The sequence below is a fragment of the Peromyscus maniculatus genome, chromosome 1 (genome assembly GCF_049852395.1).
Source record: "Peromyscus maniculatus bairdii isolate BWxNUB_F1_BW_parent chromosome 1, HU_Pman_BW_mat_3.1, whole genome shotgun sequence".
In the NCBI taxonomy this organism is placed as follows: domain Eukaryota; kingdom Metazoa; phylum Chordata; class Mammalia; order Rodentia; family Cricetidae; genus Peromyscus; species Peromyscus maniculatus.
In genome coordinates this window covers 169,484,919-169,510,688 of record NC_134852.1, presented here as the reverse complement: position 1 = coordinate 169,510,688, position 25,770 = coordinate 169,484,919, and the positions used below count along the sequence as shown (strand labels likewise).

The 25,770-nt window shown below is 40.4% G+C and overlaps 1 protein-coding gene across 3 annotated transcripts in view; it reads left to right on the top strand.

Annotated features, from left to right (window-relative positions):
• Window positions 1-25,770, top strand: part of Pcsk5 (proprotein convertase subtilisin/kexin type 5) — a 434,887-nt gene that overhangs the window by 335,395 nt on the left and 73,722 nt on the right. For all 3 annotated transcript variants that reach the window (XM_076560923.1, XM_076560919.1, XM_006995970.4), the window contains exons 22-24: window positions 7,037-7,173; window positions 10,722-10,928; window positions 12,072-12,140. In XM_076560923.1, coding sequence (XP_076417038.1) covers window positions 7,037-7,173; window positions 10,722-10,928; window positions 12,072-12,140 — 413 coding nt within the window. The remainder of the gene's footprint in view (window positions 1-7,036; window positions 7,174-10,721; window positions 10,929-12,071; window positions 12,141-25,770) is intronic.

Here is a 25,770-nt window from a genome sequence, read left to right as displayed (position 1 = left end):
TAGTTTCTTCAGCAATAGGGTCTTAATATTGAATTCTTCAATGTAGCCAATAGCATTGATAATATCCTGTACTATTTGGGGTCTAGGAGACCTCACTGGCCAACAACTCCAAGAGGGTTAATCTATTCCTATCACTGAGTCCTTTAGTTGTTAGCCTGTAGTATCTAGTAAGTGTATTGTAATCCTGTTATAGGATAACTCCTGTTATAGGATAACTCCATTTTAACTCTATTCCTATATGTGTATAACTATTTACCTATACCTACACCTACACCTATACCTATGTCTAACTATAATTACACCTACACCAATATAGTGGGAAGCTTCTACAGTAATGTATGACTTTTTCAAAAGTTCTAGTGATATGTATTGCCACTCCCATATTCCCTCATCTACCCTGTCCTCCCATTTCCCACTTAAATTTCATCTCTTCTGTTCTATTAACCCTCTTTGAGCCTATATATCATTTATTTCTATCTCCCTTGAACCTCCCCACCATGGTCCATTACTAATTTCTTAACCTTTTTGGCTAGTCCAAATGAAGCAAACATATCTGAAAAACCAACGCTAATATCCACAAATGAGAGAAAACACATGATGTTTGTCTTTCTGAGTCTGGGTTACTTCATTCAGAATCATTATTTCCAGTTCCGTCCACAGCACAATTTCATTTTGCCTCAGTTAGAATGGCTAAAACCAAAAGAATGAATGATGACAAATCCTGGCAAGAATGGGACGAAAAAATACTTTTTCACTGCTGGTGAGACTGGAGCAGTCACTACAAAAAAGCAGTGTGGATGTTCTTCAAAAAGTTAGAATTAGATCTATCACATGATCCAGCTATACCGCTCTTAGACATAGATCCAAAGGATTCTATCTTATGACAGAGATGTTTGCTCATCCATGTTCATTATTGCCAGGAAATCAGCCTAGAGGTCCATCAACTGTTGGATGGATAATGAAATATGGCTCATTCATACAATGGAATATTATTCAGCCATTAATAAAATGAAATTGTATTTTTAAATTGTTTTATATTCTTTGAAAATGTCATACATATATATAATGAACTTTAGTCCATTTAACTCCCTATTGCCCTTTTTCTTTTCCCTTCTTTCTCCCACTGAAACCCTTCTTCTCCACAGTCTTCTTAATTTCATCTCTCTCTCCCTTTCTTTGTGTATGTGTGTGTGTGTGTGTGTGTGTGTGTGTGTGTGTGAGAGAGAGAGAGAGAGAGAGAGAGAGAGAGAGAGAGAGAGAGAGAGAGAAACCCATTAAGTTTAAATAGGGTTGCCATCATGAGCATGGGTAGGAGGTCATTTACTGTATCATGGGCAATTTATCAGTGGCCATACCACTTAAGAAAATAATAACTCTTCCTCCAGTCACCATTAATTGTCAATAGTCTCATGGGTAGGAGAATGGCTTCATGAGCCCTTTCTTCTTCCATATTGAAATGCTGACAAACCCAATCTTGTTCAGGTTTCCTGCAGATAATCATAGCTGCAGAAAATTCATGAGTGCATTGAGCATGCCATTTCCAGAAGATACTGATTCACAGCCATCTTCCCCAATTTCTTTCTGCCCCTTCTTCCATCATGTCCCTAAGTCTTTGGAGGGGAGTTATTCAGATGTCCCATTCAGGGACAAATCATTTATTCTCTGTGCTTTGACCAGATGTCTCTGTATTAAGTGTTATCTAAAAGAAGCTCCTCTAAAGAGTAGACACTGAAATAATCTACAGGTGTGAAGATAAGTATTTAGAAGGCAGCTTGATACCACGTTCATTGAGTAAAACAATAATAGTAGGTTCCCTAAATGCCCTATAACTTCACTAGTTTTGGGTTCTTGGCCAAGCTTACAGTACCAAGTATGAGTTCCCTTTTGTGAAGCAGGCCTTAAATCCAATCAGAAAACAGCTGATTACCTTTATAACATTTGTACCACTATGCACCAACAGGCATATTTTGCCAAGCTAGTCATTATTATAGCTGTCAGTCTTCACAGTTGGGTAGAGTGTTGATGACCTTTTCCATGAGCTGCCACAAGACTCTTTTCTAAGTGTTTCTAAGAGCTAAACCTCCAAATAGTGAATTTGCTTTAAAGAAACTTCAAAGCATACTTTAAGATAAAGACGTTACCAAAGCAAAGTCCTGTTTCTCCTTTTAACCCCCATTTGTATTACTATGAATAATTAAATTGCCTTGCATGTTTGAACATCTTTGAACACTTGTCTAATGAAGCAATTACAATCATCCAATGTACACTGGAGAAAGCATGATTGTTCTTAGCACAGTAGAAATGAAAAATAAGAGAAAAAATTCTACCACAGCAAATGGCTACTATTAAAAAAAAATCTAGGTACAGGGCCAAGCATTGCAGAGAAGATAAAGCAGAAGGATTTGGGGTCTGAAGTCTACACTGGTGCATGGAAAGACCCTGTCCCAGAAAAGGGAACAAAAAGAAATCTAAGCCCACCACAACAACATGATAGGTAACACAACTGGGACATTTTGGTGGCTGTGTTTGTGAAGTATACTGAGTATTAGCTTTTGAATAAAGGAAATCATGAGCATGAATCTTGAACCAGGGTATCCTCCTAAGAAAATATTGTTCCCAGGAACAATTTCTTTTCATTCCTCTAAGCATTCATTCCTCCCCCACATCTTCTTTGATGTTAGCTATATACACACATGTCCAAGAAAGGGTAATGTAGCATGGCAATGAACCACTTGACTTCTTATTTTTCTGCTATTTTCCCCGAAGGGAGTTGAAAAGATAAAAAGGAACAAATTATCTGGAAAGAAGGTGATGTTGACTTATTTGTTCTTGAGAAAATGGCAAAGTATTTTCCTTAAGTGTTTTCCAAAGTGTTGCCTGGATCAGTGTCTTGGCTCATTTGGACCTGCAATAACACAATACTTGAGACTGGATAAATTATAAACAATATGACTGTGGCTGAACGTTGTTGGGGACTGTGAGATCTATGTACATGGCAGTGGCCTCTGGTGAAGGCCTTGGTGGTACTGGGTCACCGGTGACAGTAAGAGAACAAAAGGAAGACAGACCTGCTTTTATATCTAACCTATTCCCAAGATCACATCATCAAGCCGATGATTGTAGAAGATCCCTCACTGCCTAGTCCACTTGTATTAAACCTTACTTCTCAGCCTTGTTGCCTGTGAGTCAAGTTTCCAACACATAGATTTGTAGAACACATCAAAGCCATAATAGGTAGAGTTAGGTCCATGCAAAACAGGGCAAAAACCTTTGCTTTATATTTAGCTCTGAGATGGATACAGAGTCCAACAGCTCTTTAGGACACTGTCCCTGCCATCCAGGTCACAGTCAAGGAATGCTGAAATACTCAAAACAAGCATAGTAGGGGCCATTCAGCACCCCTAGATTTAAAGCAAAAATTGGACCAGTGAAGAGGTAGACATTTGACAGATGTTGGAGGAACAGGATACAGACTCTGCCCGGCCATGGAAGAAAGTAGCTGGGCTTGGGTGGAAGAGCCCAGTCTCTCTTCTCTCAACCTTAGATTTCCTGATGATGTTTTGTTTAAAACTAGCTGGAGGCCAGTGGGGATTCTACCCCACAGATGAGGATAATTGATGACCCTGAGATAGAATTTTTAGTGAGCTCACTTCCAGAATAAAACAGGACAGAAAACAGTAAAGATGGATCTGGACTGAGGACAGGAGAGACAAATAACCTGGAGAGCTGGTTCTGAGATTTTTTTTTTTCTCTTGTTCTTAAGATGTTGGATCCCTTTAGTTCCTGGAAAATAAAGATGGTCTTCAGAGAACTTTCACCTGTGACAAGAATGCTAACTTTAACTTTCGGGTTTGCTTCAAAGCTGAATGAGTAATTAGTGGAAAGAAACTAAGATTAGCCAGATGTTAACAACTGTTGAAGCTGAGTGATATACACATTGGTTGGAGGACAATTGTCATTTACATATGCAATACATACTTCCATATATGTTAAACTTTTCTAGATTTTTTTAATTTAAGAATTTAACTCTAGCCGGGCGGTGGTGGCGCACACCTTTAATCCCAGCACTCGGGAGGCAGAGGCAGGTGGATCTTTGTGAGTTCAAGGCCAGCCTGGGCTACCAAGTGAGTTCCAGGAAAGGCGCAAAGCTACACAGAGAAACCCTGTCTCGGAAAAAAAAAAAAAAAAAAAAAAGAATTTAACTCTAAAATTGTTTCACTAAAAACCATCAAGAAAAATAAAAAATAAATGAAATAGAGATAGAGTCCCACTCTTTAGGTTAAATTGGCCTGAAACTCAATGGGTTGCCCATGTCTGCCTTAAACTCATAGCAATCCTCCTGCTTCAACTTGTCCAGTGCTAAAATTAGAGGTGTGATCCACTAGCCCTAATGAAAACCAGAAATTTAGAAATCACCTTCGTATCCTATGGTTTCCCTTTGCATGCCTATAAAACTTTTGTTTAGCTCTTTAAAGACAACTTAATGTTTAAAGCCCCTTAGTGTTTCATGTATGTATGTAACGTGTACTCTCTGAAATGCCGTGGTTCTCTTTGCCTAGGCTCACTTCCGAGCCCAGTCTTGAAGGTGAATGGGGTAAATGAAACTAGATAAAAAGCATCTGAAAGTTACTCTGCTCTTCCTCAGATTGAAACATTCTATTTGATCTGTTCCAATGAACAGAGAGAGAAAAGACTTTTTCTCAAGTTTCATTGCATTGAAACACTAAAGCAGCAAGCAGTTACATGAAATGCCCCTGTGATGGCTTTAATGAGGCCAAGCTAATGACCGGCACACAGGACAGCCCCGACTCACCAGCTCTTCTGTTGGAATTTCCCCCTTTCTTTGACATGGACAGCCATGTGTGTGAGTGTTGCCTTAAAGCTAGGACACACTCTGCAGGAGACCAAGAAGTGTGTTGCTTCCAATGGTGCTGAATTTGGTGAGCAGAATCTCAGGACCAGCAAGCCAAGAGTAAGGTGGCCTTCTGTGTTTGCTTGTCGACTTGAGTCCCATTCTATTTCCAAACTGATGTAAGTGACAAATCGATGGGAATGGATGCTTTACCTCCAACTTCTTCCAATGCTAGGATTGTTATTGCCAGCTCGCCAGCTAATGCTTGGGTCTAGATCTGTAAGTAGTGGGGTTTAGACAAGCCAGTACCACCCCAGGAATAAGTTTCTGGAGTCTTCCATCTACAGTGTTGTGTAATGTCCCATGTGGTGAGAGGTGGTATAGAGAAAGAAATTTTCCTTCTCTTTGCTGGCCCTCTCTGCTCCTAGATCTGGTAGCACAATTACACTCTTGGGGACATGGTCTACATTCAATTAACCTTATAACCATGATTAAATACTACTCTAAGGAAACTCAACCAGATACTAGTTTGGCATCACCTACATTACATGAACTCAGTCCACAAACTCCACAGCAATCCAGACGTTCACAGAGCACTGGTTCTCCAAATGTGATCTCTATAGGATCCACAGGAAATGGCATTAGCATACCAAAGAAACATCAGTGATAATTGCAGCACCATTCACAATGGCTAAGATACATAATGAATCTTGCTACCCAACTGACAGGCAAACTGATGAAGAAATAGAGTATATATACACAATCAGTTATCATTCAACCATAAAGAACAATGAAATCCTGCCATTAGCAGCAAAATGGTTAGAACCAACGAACATTGGGCTAACTGACCTAAGTCATACTCAGATAAGTACTGCATATTCTTACATTAACAAGAGGAGGGTAAAGCTAGTCAAACTGAATGTAGACCAGTGATTACTAGAGTTGAGGAAGGGTGGGGAGGGAAGCAGGACAGAGAAGGACTGGATAACAGCTAGAAGCAAATTTTGGCACCTCACAGCATCGTGGGGCCACTGCAGATCTTAATCCCCAATTGTAAATTTTATGAGGACTCAGGCAAGAGAAGCTTGTGGATGCCAATCATTAAGAAATGATGAGGAGTTAGAAATGGTAACAGCCTTGATGTCATCAGTAGAGTCTAAGCATGTGTGCTGAAATACCACACTGTGCTTCATTAACATGGACAATCGTTGCATGCATGCTGAAGCAAAATTTTAAAAAATGAGAAAATGAAAGCTTTTTAAATGTGTGCTCTCTGGATCAGTAATGTTAGCACCACCAGAAAAATTGTTAGAAATGCAAATTTTCAATCCTTTCCCTGAGCTCAACTGAATCAAAAAAAATCTGGAGGTAGAACCCTGGCTCAGCTGTTCACATTACCTGTCTGATTCCTGCATTTATTTTATCAACATTTTGTGTTTTTCAAGCAGAATGCTTGGATTTGGTTGATTTGATCCCATCTGCTCTTATGATTACTCTGCAAAGAAAGATGAAGCCCAAACACAAAAATATTAGCAGTGACATCATGGCATCTAGTGTACACATATAAAACCAAAGGTTTTAGAAGCCCCTTTTCTAACTTTTGTGCCAGGTCTTTGTGGGTATTTGTAAGCATGATCAAGAAATGGAGGTTGTAGGACTCCATATATGAGCAAATAAAATCCTAATTCATTAATTACTTGCAATGCTCATAAGGCAACTTTCTAGGCAGCACCTAACTTTCAGAATAGTGCATCATTCCACTCTTCCAGGGCCCTTAGACAGGACACGTTGTTTGCCAAATGTGGGCATGTTGATAACTGAAGAAAGAATGCCTTCTTCAAGACCTCTGGATTAAGAGGCCTGTTTAGCATCAGGAAAGTCAAAGACAGCATCTGATACTGGCTGGATTTGGCTAGAACCTTCAATGTGACCTTAATCTGCGTGGGCACCAGTTAGCTGATTCCTCATCAGTTTCTGGTTTGCCTGCTTTTGGATCCATATCATGGGCCAAGGATGGGTAGATGACTCATATCTCATATGCTCTGAGATGACTAGCCCCAGGCATCACTCTTTGGAACAGTGAAACCAAATCTGCACAGCAAAACATGCACACCACATGTTCTGATTCTTGGGTCCTTCTGAAAAGTCACCCAGATGAATTCTAATAGCCTGCTTCTCCTCCAGGGTTTTTGATGATGGCCGCTGCATTTTGAACTGTCCCACATCGAAGTTTGAACTTAAGAAGCAATGCCATCCATGCCACCACACTTGCCAAGAATGCCAAGGAAGCGGGCCTTCCAACTGCACCTCTTGCAGAGCAGGTGAGGGCAATCACTGCTGGCTCTTCCCTCACCTCGGTCTGTTCTCTCACAAGCTAGCATTTGGTTTGGCTCAGAAGCCTTGTGATGGAGCTGATGTTCAGAGCAGGCAGCTGTTCGTTACAGCACAGTACAACCTGAAGGCTCTGTTGCTGCCAGGACACAAAAAAACCTTGTTCACATAATCACACATGTTGATTCACTGCCCCTAAGGAGATGAGCAAAGTGAAGAGAGGTCTTCCCGGGGAAACAAGAGGAAAGACTATTTAGTGTGTTGTCAAGCGTGACTTGTACAGTAAAGCCAAACTTTGTTGTGGTAGACCTGAAAAGCTAGGGAATTAGCAAAAACACATATGGTCCCTAAAACGAATAATGCATTAAAGGTTATGTCAGGTCTCAGGCTGAACTATGCCATTTAGATGGCAAGGTAATCAATTCACTCATGCCAGATGTGACCTTTTGGGTCCAGTCTTGAGTTACTCTCAGAGTATCTGCCACCACTGGTGTGGAGGCCATGCCCTCCAAGTTCCTCTGCACCCTTGGTTTAACCCTTGACACCACTACAGCCTTGTTTCACATGTCTAACCTCTATTTCGACTTCATGTAAACTAGAATCATATTATTTTGCCTATATAGTAAGTAGGGTTTAAGTGTGAGGCAAATTTAAGTTTTGTGCAATTTTAAAGAAAAAATAAATGTTGACTATTGGTCACTGTTAAAAAGTTGGATGATGTGGTTGTACTGGACCCATCTTTTCCAAAGATTTTTCAGAGTGAAGCCTCAAAGAGGCTACTCTGCATTTCTCCACAGTCCTCTCTGTGTGCAGCTGTCTAGCTGACCCTGAGGTGATAGCATCATATCCGTTATATTTATGTCATTTGTCCAGTGAAAGAGACGTATTTATTTTTATTCTTGCTTACAATAAAAGCAAGAAAAATGGAAGAAAATGACAACATCTCAGATTTGCAAGAATATGGAAACCTGGAGGCCTGCACTTCCCTTTCACACATCTTATCACTCTTAATATCCACCTTATCCATAAAGACTCTGTGCCCCCCAGATAAGCCGTGAATGTTTTCTAAAGTGGTCTGTACATAAGGCAGCATCTGGCTTATAAACTGTGTACACATAGAAGGTAAGAGAGAGAATCCATCATTCAGGAGAAAGACCCTCAAGACTAGCAGTCAGGAAATGTACAACTGACCCAACATCCTTGATTGATGATTGATTGATTGATTGATTGATTGAATGATTCCTGACAAGATATCCTGCATCCCAAGCCCCAAGCTCGCTACATAGCTGAGGATAACCTTAAACTTTTGATCTTCCTACTTCCACCTCCTAAATGCTGCGATTATAAGCATATGCTATGACTGGTTTTATGTAATACTGGGGTTTGAACCTAAGGCCTTATGTGTGCTAAGCAAGTACCCTACAATTGAGCCACATCCCCAGGCCCCAGCTTTCATACTAACTAGAAGACACTGAAATAGTCACTTCACTTCTTTCAGCCTTTTCTTACTTGTTTGAAAAAGTAGAAAGAACAAATGGGCATTTAAAACCACTCTCCCATCCAGCATTCTACATCTCAATGTGCGTCATGCAATTAGAACCAAGTTTAGACTCTAAGCGAATGTCAAATAGTCTAGCATCTTACCATTACTTGCACAAACCACATGATAAGGACTATGTCATTTTCTCCACATTTTACACTTGAAGGGCTGCATCTAATCTATCATCTTAAATATTCAATGCCTCCCTCCTTTGCACCAGTTACAATTAGAAGCAATGGAGAACACAATAAATGAGAGCATAATACATATGATGGTTAAGTGTTTGTTAGCTTGATCTGATTGAGAAATGCCTTATAGATTAGTAAAGGAAATCTCTGTATGTTTCTGTGTGAGTGTTTCCAGGGAGGATTAACTAAGAGGGAAATTCTACCCTTAATGTAGGCTATATTATCCCATACACTGGGATCCAGAAGGAGAGGTGGGGGATGAGAAAGCCAGTTAGTATGGGGATTCTTCTATGTTGTGTGGCTTCCAGGAAGTGAGCATCTCTGCTCCACCATGTCCTCTCTGCCATGATGTGTTGACACCTTTGAAACTGAGAGCCAGGATAAGCCTTCCATCCCCTTAAGTGTTTATGCCAGGTATTTCTGTCACCGCAGTGAAAAAACTGACTCACTTTCAAGGAGTTAACAGAATTATAAGGAGGTTTGTCCTCACATACTCAACAATGAGAAACTATCAGATAAAGACCAAATGAGCAGTCAAAAGGTTGCCATGGATCATTTCCATATGTGATGAGCAGAGGTTTTCTGGAGAGGGTAATTGTTTACCAAGCCCTTATTCAACATGCTCTCTGCACAGCAAAAGCTCATGCTAACACAGCAAGGAGAGCCTATGCCTTGAGATTACCATGCTGAAGAGGAATGCTTTACCTGAAGAAACTCCAGAAAGGAAGTTTTAGTGAAAGGCTGAAATATCAGCAAGCTCATGTGGTTTAGTCCAACATTATACTGACTTTCTATGTCTGTCCTTGCAACAAAGGGGCTACTGATGACTTTATACACATACTCAGTGTCCCTGCAGCCTGAAGGTCAGTGCTTTGGATCTCCATGTGGTGACAGAGAGAATGGGAGAACCAGGTTATTCTAGGCAACACAGATCAGCAGTTCTTCAGACGTGAGGCCATACGGGAAATCTGGTTCTCAGTAGAATGAGTAGATAGTTACCCAGAGCACACGGAGCCCTGAAACTACCCAAAGCTGGGAGTATGGGGCTCCTAGGTAGATATGCAGTATTAATCTTAATGTTGTTTTTAAAAATATTTGTGGCTGTTTATAATCTTCTGTAACTGACCCTGATATTTTTCTAACTGATTAGATTTTTCTGTTCTCTCCAGGAGCAAATTCCCATGTTCTATCATGCTGGGAAACTGCTGATTCTTTTCTTATAGAGCCCAGTGTTGACAGAAATAAAACCCTTAGGGATGCGGTGGAGGAGTTGTGGAGGTGTGCTTGATTTAGGGTGTCAATAAGGCTGTCCTTAGAACAATTAGTAGCTTTGCAAAAACCCAGACATTAGTCAGCACAAGCATGTGATTTTAATAGTGATTCCAAATCACTGTAAGATTACACTTCTATCAAGTGTGTCTGCCATGTAGCACATGTTTATTTTTATGGCATCTCTGTAACCCCCAAGTCTGAGTGGATCTACCTTTACCCAAAGGAGCCCTTGGGAAAGTTAAACACATTTTGAATTGTAGCTTTCCACAGAACATGGTTTGTGGTTTTGCAATGACATCCCAAATAGAAGTTGTTCACTCAAATATATAAAATAGTGTAAAATGATTCCCTGAAAGGAAAACTTTTCAGCGATAAGGATATAGATATTGCACTTTTTATTAAATCCATTCTGATGCTCTTGCTCCCCTGGGAACAAAAGCACTCAGTTGTTTCTCTTTTTAATAAAACATCTTAGATTATATGAGCTCCATGGCTGCTTTTTGCATTTTCTCTTTCCCATGCCCCTCTAACTGGTCAGACAAGCATGGTCGGGAGCGCTTCCTATACCAGGGGGAATGTCGGGAGAGCTGTCCTGTGGGCCATTATCCTGCTAAGGGACGTGCCTGCCTGCCCTGCCCAGACAACTGTGAGCTTTGCTACAACCCACATGTCTGCACTAGATGCATGAGCGGCTACTTCATCGTGCCCACCAACCACACCTGCCAGAAGCTGGAGTGTCGACAAGGTGAGGCCCCTATGGGCTCCTACTCAGCACCAGGAGGTGGGATGAGAGGTTATACCTCTGGGCATCAGGAAGGCTTTGACTACCTTACTTTCAATTATCATGGCGTTATTATGAACATTTAGAATAACTCTGAATAGCTCAGTCAGCCAGTGGGGCTGGAGGTATCCTCCCTTCCTTTCCCCCAGCCCCATGACGCCCAGACAAGAGAGAAAAACAGAGGTCAGAGTCTCAAAGTCTTGGCCAACAGTTTTCTTTTTCTCGATCACTAGGTTTGAGACTATGGGCAAAACTAATCTAGTTTCTCCATGCCTTAGGGTTTTTTTGGTAAAGGGGCAAGCATAACACCGAGCAGTATTGCCCATGAGAAGCAAGGAGAATCAGTCTACCTAAATCTTCTTGAAATTTGTAAATGCTCTGTGAATTGTATGTTGTTGTCATTGTTCAATTTCTTTGTTATACTGGAAGATGATAAATTTAGCAGCATTGATTATGTTTCTTTTCTTATATGTAAGAACTCTGCTACATAAGGATTATGGCTGGCCTGTGTCTGAAGAGTTTCAAGATATTTTAAATTAAGAACTCCTTCTATTTCTCCTTCCTATTTATAGGAACAGTAAAATATTTTTTAACTTTAAATATGTTTAGTAGGTCAGATATAGCGTCTGATATATATATATATATATATATATATATATATATATATGTATATATGGAACTGACTTACTGAGTAAAGCCAACCATGGTGGCTCATGGCTGTAATCTCAGTACTCAGGAAATGAAAGCAATGAGTTTAAGGCCGGCTTAAGCTACATAGTGAGTTCCAGGTCAGCTAGAGCTACATAGCAAGTCCTGCTCTCAAAGAGCAAAGTGGAACAAGCAAGAAAATAAACAAACAAAAAGACTAGTTATACGGAATATAGTCTAAGCCTGTTCTATTTGTACCCATTTGAGTGGTACAGTCTGGTAAATTGATACAGGATTTTAAAGTACATGACATCTTTCTTCAAGATGGTTTTGGGCTTCATAATTACTCTGTGATTCACTTCGAGATAAAGCACACACCAAACAACATGTTTTCCTAGCAGTGAATCTGCCTCCACCCAGTGAGTTTGAATTGTGTTTTCCTTTCCTCTCCCTGTACAGGTGAATTCCAGGATTCTGAGTATGAAGAATGCATACCTTGTGAGGAAGGGTGTCTGGGATGCACTGTGGGTATGTCATGGTCCTTTGTTACTTAAAATGTTAAAGTAGCTATGTCCCCTGCCACACATGCTGATGTTGCCATTGCTTCAGCAAGAAGTCTTATCATCGAGGTAATTATCAGTGTCCCCATCACTATCCACAGTACAGACAGTGTCACAGTGAAGAAGAGATGCTTGCGAGGCAATAGTGCCAGGCTTAAGAAAGGATGGTGAGCCAGGCGGTGGTGGCGCATGCCTTTAATCCCAGCACTTGGGAGGCAGAGGCAGGTGGATCTCTGTGAGTTCAGGGCCAGCCTGGGCTACCAAGTGAGTTCCAGGAGAGGCGCAAAGCTACATAGAGAAACCCTGTCTCGAAAAACAAAAAAGAAAGAAAGAAAGAAAGAAAGAAAGAAAGAAAGAAAGAAAGAAAGGAAGGAAGGAAGGAAGGAAGGAAGGAAGGAAGGAAGGAAGGAAGGAAGGAAGGAGAAAGAAAGAGAGAGAGAGAGAGAGAGAGAGAGAGAGAAAGAAAGAAAGAAAGAAAGAAAGAAAGAAAGAAAGAAAGAAAGAAAGAAAGAAAGAAAGAAAGAAAGAAAGAAAGGCTGGTGATGTCTTCCCTTGACATGCAAACTCTTCTTTATCGGGCTGACAAATCAAATCAAACAAAGAAATGCCTCTTGGCTCTAACTCACTAGGAACCCAAAAGCCAGTGGGTAGAGAGATAGGGAGATCTCCTTTTGTGAAAGTGATTCCATTGCTTGGAGCCTAATGCAATATTTTGTACTGTGGTCATGGTGAAGTCGAGATTCCTGTTACTCAAAGAAAAGCATACCTACTTTCTAGTTCAACTGTGTAGCTCTCCTATCCCTTCTGCTCATACTGCTGGTTCTCTGGCAAAGGAGAAGATGAGGTTGGTTAACAGCACATAACATCAGTGAATCTGATGAAAAAACGTAAAATAGGGAGACTGATTTCAAGACAGCACTTTCATGTTAAGTCTAGGCAACATATAGAAAACAGCATATAGGATCTGTGAAGGAAAATCCCAGCTGAAACGGAGTAATTTCACTTTGTGGGGGCTTCTGTGGAGGCTTGGGTGCCTCTAAAATGTTACCATGCACAGATCGTATGGGAAATTTGTCAGGATGCAGAACAGGTTGTTCAGTGGGGCCACTGCCGCTGCTCCATGGACCACTTGCGAAGTGTCAGATTACAGGGCAGCTAAGTAGACCTCTTATTGGCCTTACCTACTAGACTTGTTTGTTTGTTTGTTTGTTTGTTTGTTTGTTTGTTTATTCTTCTCCCATACAATACTTCCTGACCACAGCCTCCCCCTCTCCACTCCTCCCTGCCCCCCCCTCCTCCCCTACCCCCCAGATTCATTCTCTTTCCATTTCCTCTTCAAAAAAGAGCAGGCCTCCCAGGTATATCAACCCAACACAGCATAACAAGATACAATAAGACTAGTCACAAACCCTCATATCAAGGCTGGATGAGGCAACCCAGTAGGAAGAAAAGTGTCCCAAGAGCAGACGAGAGAGTCAAAGATACTCCCCCCCACACACACACACACATACTGTTAGGAGTCCCCACAAGAACACCAAGCTAACAACCAAACATATATATGAAGAACCTAACACAGACCCATGCAGGCTCCATGATCGCTGCTTCAGTCTCTGTCAGCCCCTATGAGCCCTGCCTAGTTGTTCTGTGGGCTGTGTTCCCCTGGTGTCCTTGACCCCTCTGGCTCCTACAATTCTTCCCCCCTCCTCTTCTGTGACTTCCTTAATTCTTAAATATTATGCGTGAGCTATAGTTTATCTGAGGCTTAGGAAACGTGAACAGTGTTCTTTCATTATCATCTGTTGTAGCTTGAGAAGAAGATAATTCAGTAACAAGAGTAAAACTTCAGAAGGAGGAGGCAGTCAGAGACTTAAGGGGAAAATTCTAAATATCTGGGAAGCGAAAGTAAATTGAAATAGTAGTAAGTAAAAGAACTAAATTGAAACACTGGCAACAGATTCTATACCTTGCTTATGGATATTTTAATTGTGTTTTGTTGCATTCTGTCTTTGCTGCTATACCCAAATTACAGTCTTTCTTAGGAAGTGATAGGAGATCTTTCTGGCAGCAGTGATAGATATTCTGATGGCCTTGATTTTACTTTTGTCCATTTGAGACCTATTTTCCACTTAGGCATCCTAACCCAGCTGGATTTCTTTTGCACCTTTTTTGTGTGCTGAACACCCATGCCTGTAACTTTGTGTGTCATGGTGGGTGGGGGCTGAGTGTTGGTGTGTGCTGTGGGGACAGATCTTAAACATGTTGGCTCTCATCATGTGTTCAGTGATGACAGTAGAACAAACCCACTAAGTTAAACACAGAAGAGTAAGTTTTACTTCCACATCTTTAAAAAAAACCCTGAAAAGAATGTACCCTTGAGAACTCCCTCAGATTCAGACATCATCCTATAAGAGATATGGTGTTATAGGACAGTATTTTGGGGGAGAGTGGATAAACATCTACTCATACCAAATAAAGAACTGATGAAAGACCAAAGTACAAATACTCCCTAAGTGCAGCTTGGTGAACCAATGAGTTTATTGGGGTTACTTGCAGGAGTATAGGCGAGGGTTACTTACAAGATCATAAAGGACTCACAGACAGCTGCATCATCAAAGCCCATCCCAGCACAGTGACAGCTCATGAAAGCTGGGAAAATTGCAGCATGCTGAACAACCCAGGGCAGCTTAACAGTTTGGAGTGTGTCCTGTCCAAGCTTCTCAGCTGTTCTAATCTCTTCTGAGGATATTTGTCAACAGTTCTTAATGCATATAGACATACGTGTGTGTGTGTGTGTGTGTGTGTGTGTGTGTGTGTGTGTGTGTGTGTGTGTGTGTGTGTGTGTGAAGAGAGGGGCCTAATGAATCTGGTCAGTTTCAGGGACTTCCTTAAACTATTTTGAGGTGTTTACTCTCTGAGCTTAATGAGCTTCCGGCAGGATGCAATGTTTCACCTCCCCATGTAAGCATCCTGTATCTTAGTGATCTTCCTTCTGAGACATTACACAACAGATGTGAACAATGACAAGGCAACCATGATCACTGGGAGATTCAACGTGCACCCTTCCTCAGTGACATAGCTAAGGATGAGACCAAAGTGTAGCAACTGGAAAACGAATTCCCTAACAGAGACTGGCCAACCAGGGACTAGAAATCCAGAGGTTACTTATCTGATCCATCGGTCTGATTCACTTTACAAAGTGCCATTGAAATATCCCACTCATTCCTTCATTTAGGAGACTTTAGCTATCTGCTGTGTGCCAGGGACTCGCCTTGGCACTGGAAATTCAAAGGTGACATGACAGACACCCTCTGATAAGGCTGTGCCACTAGAGATGGACCTGGAAAAAAGATCTTTATAAGGTTGGCCCAGAGTGCAGGGAAGTTCAAGTACAGCAGGATCAGGGAAGGTGACAAGAACATTCAAAATGCTGAGTCTTAACATCTTAAATTCCAGTATTTCTCTTCATTTACAAAATTCCTATGTGTTGGCCTTGTGTGTTGTTGAACTGACTTGCCTGATCTCAACCATGACCTCGTTCCTGAGCCCTTGTGATCTCTCCATTGGAATGAACCCTCCTGTCCTCCCTTTCATGTGTAGGTTGCTATGACATTGGTCTAACATTTAGTATGTGCATATCTTTCTGCCTGACACTAAAGGGCCTGCTTGAGAATAAGCTCTCCGACTTACACTGTCTGCTTCCACAAGCAAAGCAGCAGGCCAGGGTCATAAAGCACACACAGTTGATGCGCAAATGCCCCTCACTTGTGATGTCGTGGCTTGCAGTGTTCTCACTCCACCATGGGGTGACGATGATCTTAGGGTTTTAAACTGGAATCTTTTTCTGTGCTGGCAGTGTGCATACAGAATTTTCTCGTGTTTCTTGTTGTGCAGCAGCAAACCACGGCTGCTAAGAGGCCACAGGTTGAAGTCAACAACCAATACCATGCAGTGTGCTGTGTGGCCAGTGATTCTTCAGTATATTACATAAGATAACCAAGTATTATAACAAAATAATCTCATATTAGGGGCACTTGCTAAAGTGTAGACTAATGTGTTCTGAGAATGTTTGAGAGGCAGTCTGGGTCCTCGGCTCTAGGATATGCTATAATGTTTGGTAGGCCGTGAATATTAAATATATTTTTATAGTACTGGTATACTCCCTTTATTCTTATTAGGACATAACTCCATTGTAAGTTAAAGAAATAAAAACATATGTATAAATGTTTACTGGGTTGAATTTGAGGGTTTCTCAAGTTCAAAAGAGAGCGATAACTCATGAGACTCAGGGCTTCAGAATCAATGTTTACTCTAATTAAATTTTGAATGTAATCCAAGAAAAGGAAAGTAATCATACAACAAAAATTACTTTTATAGAATATTAGAACTGAAAGATTTGATAAAATGTGTTTTGTTGCATTTTATAGTTTTAAGAATATAGGAATGAGAACTTTAAAAGACTTGCCAATGTCTGCCCAAAATTCTTCTTGTGAAACAAAACGTCATCCTTTGGAGAGAATTTCACTTTATTCCATCTTAACAATGCAGATTCATTTTTGAAGGGGTCTAGACAATCTCTGGAGGAATTAGGACATGCAAGAGCAGCCATTTGAGACATTTTTATCTATGTTATGTCATAAACAGTTGTTGTGAATGCTGGGAATATTTTGAGTTTTGTATTCCTTTTCAGAGATTTAGAACACTATATACTAATGTCTGTGTTTTACAACTAATAAAGGAAAATTTGATTTCCAGGTTGATGGAAATCACAGCCAGCTCCAGGGAGGAGGTCTTGTCAGTTCTAGAAATATTTTCATGAAGGAGACAAAAAAACTAACCCAGGACCAAAAAGTGATGTTTTTGTCTGGAGGAAAACACTGAATTTCATAGTCTGGGATGGAGCCGAGGGAATATTTATTATTATGGAGTGAGGTTTCTTTTCTTTATGGGCTATAAACGAACAACATTCCTAATTTTTTTCTAAGAATACTTGATGTCAAGTTCTTTGTCTTTCTAAGAAGTATCTTTAGTTGACATTTTTCACAAAGGCAAATCTGAGTGTTTGGAATTATATTTTGACTATCTGGGAGTGAGGCGATTTTACCTGATGTTTTGAGGTATCTTTCACAGTTTTCATTTAACAAAGATAGTATAACCTGAGATTTGAGGTCCATACCTATTTATCCATTGACTTAATAATGGATTTCATTCACATTATATAAAATCTTTACTCACTTACCTCATTAATAGAAACAGAAGTTATTGTGCTCATATTTTGACTCCAGAGAACATAATGAAATTCCATTAATTTTTGTTCTTTGAAAGGAATGTAGTTGAGAAACTTTTTAAAAATTTAAGCAATTACCAAGAAGAAATAAATTCATATAACTAAAGTTTCACACAACGAGCCAAACTTATGCATAAGAAAAATTCAGACAGGGACCCTCCTGCCCTGAGGCGGTCAAAGGGATTTCCCAGAGAGGCGGGGCAGAGGGGAGACTGTGAGTTTACCTGTGTTGCCCACAAAGAACAGGGAGAGCTGCCCTAAGTATGGGGCTTCCACCTGATGACAAGTGGCAAGACGTCCTGCTGTGGATTTTCCACCACTAAATGTACGAGTGTTGAAGAAGGAATGAGCAACTCTAAGGAAACACACAGAGAAAGGTTTAGAGAAGCCATTAAAAATCCAAACCTTGAATTCAGTGAATGTGTTTAAAAAGTGTTCCTTAGCTGAAGTGGAACAGCTGAAGGTTAAAGAGCCACAGACAGACAGAGAGAGAGAAGGAAAGACAGGGAACCAGGAGATGTGGCTCAGTAGTAGAAAGCTTGCCTAGGATATGTGATTCCCGGCATTCCATCCTCAGCACTTGAATAGATAAGTATACAAACAAACAAGAAGCAGAATGATGGGGTGGCTCAGGTTTTTCCTGTTTGAAATAGGGTCTACCAGAGCCCGTGTTGGCCTCAACTTACGCAGCTGAGGATGGTCTTTAACTTCTGATCCTCCTTTACTCACTTCACCACTGCTGGGATTACAGCTGTGTGCCACCGCACTCAGTGATGAAGAGATTAAACTCAGGGCTTTCTGCATGCAGGACAAGCGCTCTGCCAACGGAGCTGCATCCTCGGCTCTCGAATGCTCTTCTGAGGAGGTATTTTAAGTTGAATTTGGCTACCGACAGTGTTCAAGGGTGATTGACAGGCAGAGGGGCTGGAGTACCAACGGTGGTAAGAATGCTCTTATAGAATCCAGGTAGAAGCAAAAGCAGTCTTAACCGGGGTGACACTAACACAATATGACGAAAGGTGTAGGCTTTTAAATCACATGCGACAAAGGGCATTCAAGCACAAGAAAAGCTACTGGTTTATTAGGTGGGAGATACAAATTAAAAGGACCATGGTTTGCATGACTTTTCCTGGGCTGTCTGTTTTGTTCACCCCAGACACAGCGGCAATAGCAGGTCAAGGAAATTATGCCATGAAAGTCCAGCTGGGTGAACTAATGTGTTTATTGGAGGTGCTTAAAGGAACATGAGTGAGAGGTTGCTTACAGGAGCATGGGAAAGTTACAGCCCACTGCACACCAGCCTCCTCTTCACAGCCCTTAGTAACTATTTACATCCTCAGGGAGGTGTGGGACTCCTTAAGCCTTATTAGCTTCATGAGCCTTCACTTCCTACCATGAAAGAATGTTAATGAGTCCAATCTTGTGAGGGTCTCCTGAGGGTGTGTGAACAGTTGCTCTAATTCAAGACAGCAATGAGCACACCAACCCAGAGGAATGCACAACCCCATAGGACAGTGTTTCACCAATCAGAATAGCATATCAAAAGCACATCAGCTCTCCAGGCAAGGCTGTAGGAGAGGGAATACATTTATTCCCTGAGGTGGAAACTAAATGGTACAGCCTTTGAAGAACATGTGACAGGCTGTATTGCCTATGCATTGGCACTTGGATCACATGACACCTCTTCTAGAAAGCTAAGCTAAGAACACAGACTCACATTCTAAACAGTGTACACTCATTCATGCAGGTTGAGTTCTGAGACTCTCAATGGACTCCCAACACTACAGCAATTCAGAACCCTAACATTCAGTGCCTTTCAGTTGAAACTGAGCACCTCTTACACACTGTGGCTCTAATTTACAGTCTGAGTACAACGGTAAAACTAGTACAAATTTATTTCTCTGCCATCATGATTTCACAGACATTTACTCTTCTGAAGAATCTTAGCAATTTTACCATGCCCCTCCCTTTTTGTTTTTTCGAATTTCCTGAAGAGGATAAATTTACATTTTCTCTTAGAAACATTTTTGGATTTTCTTTGGTATAACCAAATCACCACCCTTACCACTCTTTGGTTTGGGGGCTGTTATTAAGTAACACAAAGATGGTATGAACACAGCACTGTCACTTTGTACTGGCTAATCTGTTAGCTCAGATGGCCACTATGTGACTAATAGCCAGGTTGCAAATATAGAGTGGATGTACTGGATGAAGGGAAAATTCGAGTCTTAGGTGAGAAAGAGCAAGACATTGGAAAGCAAAGCCTTGGGTCAGGGGTGCAAGTGGCTATACAAACATCCAAGGTGGTATTAACGTAATCAACCACTGGAAGCAGACGAAATGCCAGGCTCATAGATAACTAGCTGAGTTACCTAGAGTATGCAAGCACATGGAGTACTCTACTGTCAGAAAGACCCGAAAAGATTTGTATCAAGTAAAAGTGATTTGCTGATATACTGTTTCACAGGCATTCTGTTTTGTTTGTCTCGTGGTGTGCTACCTTCTGAGTCAGCAAGATGTTGAAATTAAAAGGTGTGCATATCTACATTTATACTTGATATTGCCAAAAAAATTAAAAAATAACAGAAAGGGAACAAGCTGGCTGACTGTAGACTTGAAGATAGTTGTCTGTGGCAAGGAGTGGAGGAGCTGGAGAGATGACTCAGTGGTTAATAGCTCAGAGGACCAGACTTAGTTCTCAGTTCCCAAGTTGGGCAGCTCCCAGTTACCTATAACCCCAGTTCCAGGGACTCCAACAACCTCTTCCAACCTCTGTGTACCCTCACACATCTGTACATAGACACAGACACATAAATAAAAATAAAAACAAATATTTTAAATAAAAAGGAGGGGGAGACATAGTAGTGAAACCTCTCTAGTTGTTTTCACATAGTTCTGATTTTCTGCATTTCATGTTTTCACAACAAACTTACATATATTAATACAAACAACAAAGGTTTGGACCCAGTGTTTATCTGTCTTAGTCTGGGTTAGTTCACTTAATATAATACTTTCCAGAGACAACCATTTTCCTGCAAATTCCATAACTCATTTTCCCCTTTGGCTGAATAAGATTCCATTGTGGATATGCACTGCATTTTATTATTCGTTTATCTGTTAATTGATGTATAGAATGGCTTGGTTTCCTTGTCATTGTCAATTATGCATCTGTAAACATGGATGGACTGGCATCCTTGTGGTAGGATACATACATGTATTTCTGTGGGTGTATGGCCAGGAGAGATATACATGGGTAACATGATGTTTTATTTTTAGGTTTTTCAGTGTAGTTCCATGCTAATTCCCCTAGTAGCTATACTAGTTACAATCCCACCAAAAGTAAATAAAACCTTCTCTTTCTCCATAGTAAATTCTTCACTGGCATTCTTTGTCTTTTGTTTTCTGGATCTTAGCCATTCTGACTGGCATGAGATGGAATCTAAAAGTTGATAGGGGCATGTCTTTCTGTAAGCTGCAAATACGTGTTGCTCTGATTGGTTGATAAATAAAGCTGTTTGGCCTATGGCAAGGCAGCTTAGAGGCAGGCAGGAAATTCAAAGAGCAAGACAGGAAGAAGAGGGGGTACCACTGAAGGAGCAACATATAATGGGATGCAGGTAAAGCCACAGATGATGTGGCAATACATAGATTAATAGTTATGAGCTAATTTAAGATATAAGAGCTAGTTAGCAAAAAGCTTGAGCCATGGCCAGGCAGTTATTATTAATATAAGCCTGTGTGTTTACTTGGGTCCAAGTGGCTACAGGACTGGCAGATGAGAGAGATTTATCCTAATGTGGCCAGGCAGGACACAGGAAAACTTCTAGCTAACAAAATGTGGTTTTAATTTGAGTATCCCTGATGGCTAAGGATGGTAAACACTTCGAGAAATATTATTGTTTGTATTTCTTCTTTCAAGACCTGTCTGTTCATTTCATTGGCAGCTTAGGGTTTTGGGTCTTTAATTTCTGAAAGTTTTGTTCATTTATAGTTTATTTTATGTGTATAGTGTTTTGCCTGCATGTATGGCCAGGTAATGCATGCCTGCATAGTACCCATGGAGACCGAAAAGGATGTTGGATCCCTGGAACTGGAGTTACAGACAGTTGAATCAAACCTGAATCCTCTATAAGAGCAGCCAGTGGCTCTTAATTGATGAGCCATCACTCCAACACCATAATTTTTGCAATTCTTTATATAATCTAGATATAGTTCTGTCTGAGGTAGAGCTGGCAATGATTCCCTCTATTCTGTAGGCACTTAGCTTGTTCTGTTGACAGTTTTCTTTTTAGCACAGAAACTTTTTAATTTCATGTGGTCTCATTTGTTACCTCTTGGGATGCTTCCTAGGCTGTTGGAATCCTGTTCAGAAAGTTCTTGCCTACATCTCACACTTGAAGTATATTTCCCATTATTTCTATGTGGGATCTGCTCACTTGTTAGCCACTCTATTCCATGGTCAATTGTAGATTGAAAAACCTATCATGATATTTGAGGAAGGAATGGGAATAAAAGAAAAGCTTTCTTCTTTTTCAGAAAACTTTCATCTGGCAGATGCATAAGAAAAGCATCATTGACTCAAGGAGAATGACCAAGTAATGATTGTGTGCTAAAATCAGTGCTTGCAAAACTGTTGAGCAATGGGATAACCATAGGGTCTTAAAGTACCACCAGAATTGATAGCTTATTACAGCCAGTCTACACAAGTTACTGCAATTAGCACCTCTGTAACTAGTTCCAAACAACTTAACATTATATGTCTACTGACAAAATAAATTCCACAACAAGGATACTTCCCTCTAGTATTTGTGACAAGAGTTTCCAGGAGGCAAGTAGGCTACCATGGGACATTTGTCATCTTTTTAAAACATTTTCATTGTTATGCCTAGGATGCTGTTACTAACATCTAAGGACAAAGGTCATAATTCTGCTTGTACTGCATAGAAGAGCATCCCCTAGTAACAGTGTGGTCCAAGTTCAGGAATTCTGAGAGAAAGCAAGCCATATTGAGCTAGAAGATAGTCACAAGAGGAATCCCAAATGTGGACCACTTGTACAACTGGCCTGTACTCATAAGGAAAATGGAATCTCATGGAAAAAATATAAAATAAGTAAAAGGATAAAATAAGAAGAAAAGATAAAAGAACCAAAAAAATGGGTAAATGCATGAATAGATTGAGGAAAGGGAGATCCTAGAAAATCAAAGTTGCTCTGCTCCAGTCTTTCTTCAGGTTTGGAAAATATTTTAAAGGATTTTAAAAGGGTGTTATTCAAATCTTAGATGGTCTTTTAATTAAAAAAAAAAAACAGAGCCAGATATCAGGGTAAAAGCTGAAAGATCAGTGAAGCAGAGTAGCCAGCCACTAGTTCTTACCTCTATGAAATCCTCAGTCTAAAGAGAGTGAGTTCCCGTTTCCTCACACCTTATATACCTTTCTCTGTCCAGACATCACTTCATGGGATTAAAGGTATGTGCTACCACTGCCTGGCTCTGTTTCCAGTGTGTCCTTGAATTCACAGAGATCCAGATGGATCTTTGCCTCCTGAGTGATAGGATTAAGGGTGTGTGTCACCACTGTCTGGCCTCTATGTCTAATCTAGTAGCTGACTCTGTCCTCTGATCTTCAGGCAAGTTTATTAGGATACACAATATTTCACCACAAAAGGTACTTCATGTTCACAGCTGAGAATTCCTGACTATACCCCAGAATTAGTAACTATTTCCAATCCCTAAATCTTGGTTTTTAATATCATTCTCCAATAGAAGCAAGCAAGTCCCTTTCTTAAATTAGTTGACTTATGACAGTAAATATATAAGATGAGCTTGTAGCATCTTATGATGACAGAAAGTAAGAAATTATTCAAAGGCAACAAAAGAAATTAAAAAAAAAACAAACCACAACCCTGTGGTAGTTTGAATGACATTGGCCCCCATAGGCTCATGTATTTGAATGCTTGATCCCCAGTTGGTGAAACCATGTGAGGTGTGCTGGCTAGTTTTATGTCAACTTGATACAAACTAGAGACATCTGAAAGGAGGTAACATCAATTGAGAAAATGTCTCCATAGGATCTGGTGGTAAGGCATTTTCATAATTTGTGATTGATGAGGGGAGGACTCAGCCCATTGTGTGTGGTGCCATCCCTGGGATAGTGGTCTTGGTTTCTATAAGAAAGCAGGGTGAGCAATTCATTTTGAGCAAGCCAGTAAGCAGCACCCCTCTATGGTCTATGCATCAGTTCCTGGCTCTGGGTTCTTGCCCTATTTGAATTCCTGTCCTGACTTCCTTCAGTGATGGACTAAAATGCAGAAGTATAAGCCAAATAAACCCTTTCCTCCCAAGTTGCTTTGATCACTGTGTTTCATCACAGCAATAGTAACCTAGGACAGAAGAATTAGAAGATGTGGCCTTGTTGGAGAAGATATGTCCCTGGGGGTAGGCTTTGAAGTCTCAAAAGCCCAGGACAGGCCCAGTCTTGCTCTTTCTCTGCCACCATCTTGCAGATCGTATGTAAGCTCTTGGCTAGTGCTCCAGCGCCATGCCTGCCTGCTTGCAACCAAGTTTCCCACCATGATGATCATGGACTAACTCTGAAACTGTAAGCAAGCCCCTAATTGAAAACTTTTCTTTTATGAGTGTTTGTGGTCCTGGTGTCAGCAATAGAACAGTAACTACAACTCCCAATTGGTGGCATGTCTGAAGAACACGTAAACCACCCAAAAAGTGTCTCTAGTGGTCAGAGCTGGGATAATCTGAGCTAAGATGTAAGTAAAACAGTATTCATTTATAACCTAGAGAATATATCCAATAGCTACAAATTCATACAAAGGTAAATAAGTTGTTGAATTAAATAGATGAATAAGTATGGGAAGAAGATAAATCTTCCACACAAATCAATCTGAAATAATTAATTAGAATAGTCCTCCTTTAAAGCAGTAGGGCATCCAGCAAAACCTAGAAAACTCTGTTGGGCTTTAGATAACATATTATCTAAACATAAAAACTTCCAGAAGGGGAGTTTGAAAATGTCCCATTGATTGTTAGAATAACCCTATGGCTGCCTGAATGAATTTGCTCAACTATGAAGGACAAATGTTGCACTATGAAAATACATTTCAATAAATTTGACTTAAAAAGAAAAGAATACCTAAATTTTACAATGGATCCACGAGAGCTTAGGACTTACGAACATCTCCTAATGTTCTGCGTGCTACTTCATATTTTTGGACTGAATTACCTCACTTTAATCATTCACAGGCATTCTGCTAAACCTTTAATGTGAGTGACATCTTCACATTCACTGTCAGTTTTTACAGATGGGGAGCTCAAGATCAAAGGAATAAGGAAACATCCAATTTTGTGTGCATGGGAAGTGACAGGGTTCAGAAAGCCAATTTTGCCTGGTTTAGTGGTATATGCCTTCAATCCCAGGTCCCAGGAGGCAGAGGCAGGAAGATTTCTGTGAGATTGGGACCAGCCTAATCTACATAGCAAGTTCCAGGATGGCTGGGGTAGAGATATCCTATTTAAAAATAAAATCAATTTTGAGCAATTTTGTTTATAAGTTTGTCCATTCCTTTCAAGGGAAGGAGTTAACTCAGAAACTCTAATGTATGTGAATTATGTTATTATATTTACATACACATGCATATATTTGTATGTATATATATGGAAGGAGTATGCTATAATAACAGATATCCCTAAACCTCAATGACTTCAACTAACAAAGATGTAATGTCTCCTGCTGTCTCGTCATCATGAGTCATCATCTGGGAAGACTGTTTGGGGTTGCCTTCAATCTAGGACCAGATAGGTGAACCAACTACCATTTATTCATTTTGTTTTCTTCATCTCTTCCTTGTCATCTTTCTCATAGTCTGAAGATTCTGTCATGTTCTGATGAGTAGGCTTCTGACAAAGCTCCAGACGGTTGGGTCCTAACAGAAGCTGACAGTAGAAGGAATATTCTCTAACACATGGTTTTCTTGTTGACTGGTGTGTCAGAGACTCTCTTTCAAAGTCTTTTTCTCCTTGTCATTGTTTCCTAAATTTTATATTTCAGTATATATTACATGTAATCTAGGGATGATTTAAAGTGTATCAGAGGATGAGTGCAAGTTATATGTAAATACCACATCCTTGTATATAAGGCACTTGAGCATCTACAGATCTTGGTACCATGGGGGATTTGGGGAAGAATCTTCTACAGATACTGAGTGATAATAACAATAGTCCCAAATGCTTGCCTGTTTGCCTTCACTACATGAATAGCCACTCTCTACCCTTCTGACCTTGGAAGAGGCAATATCTTTC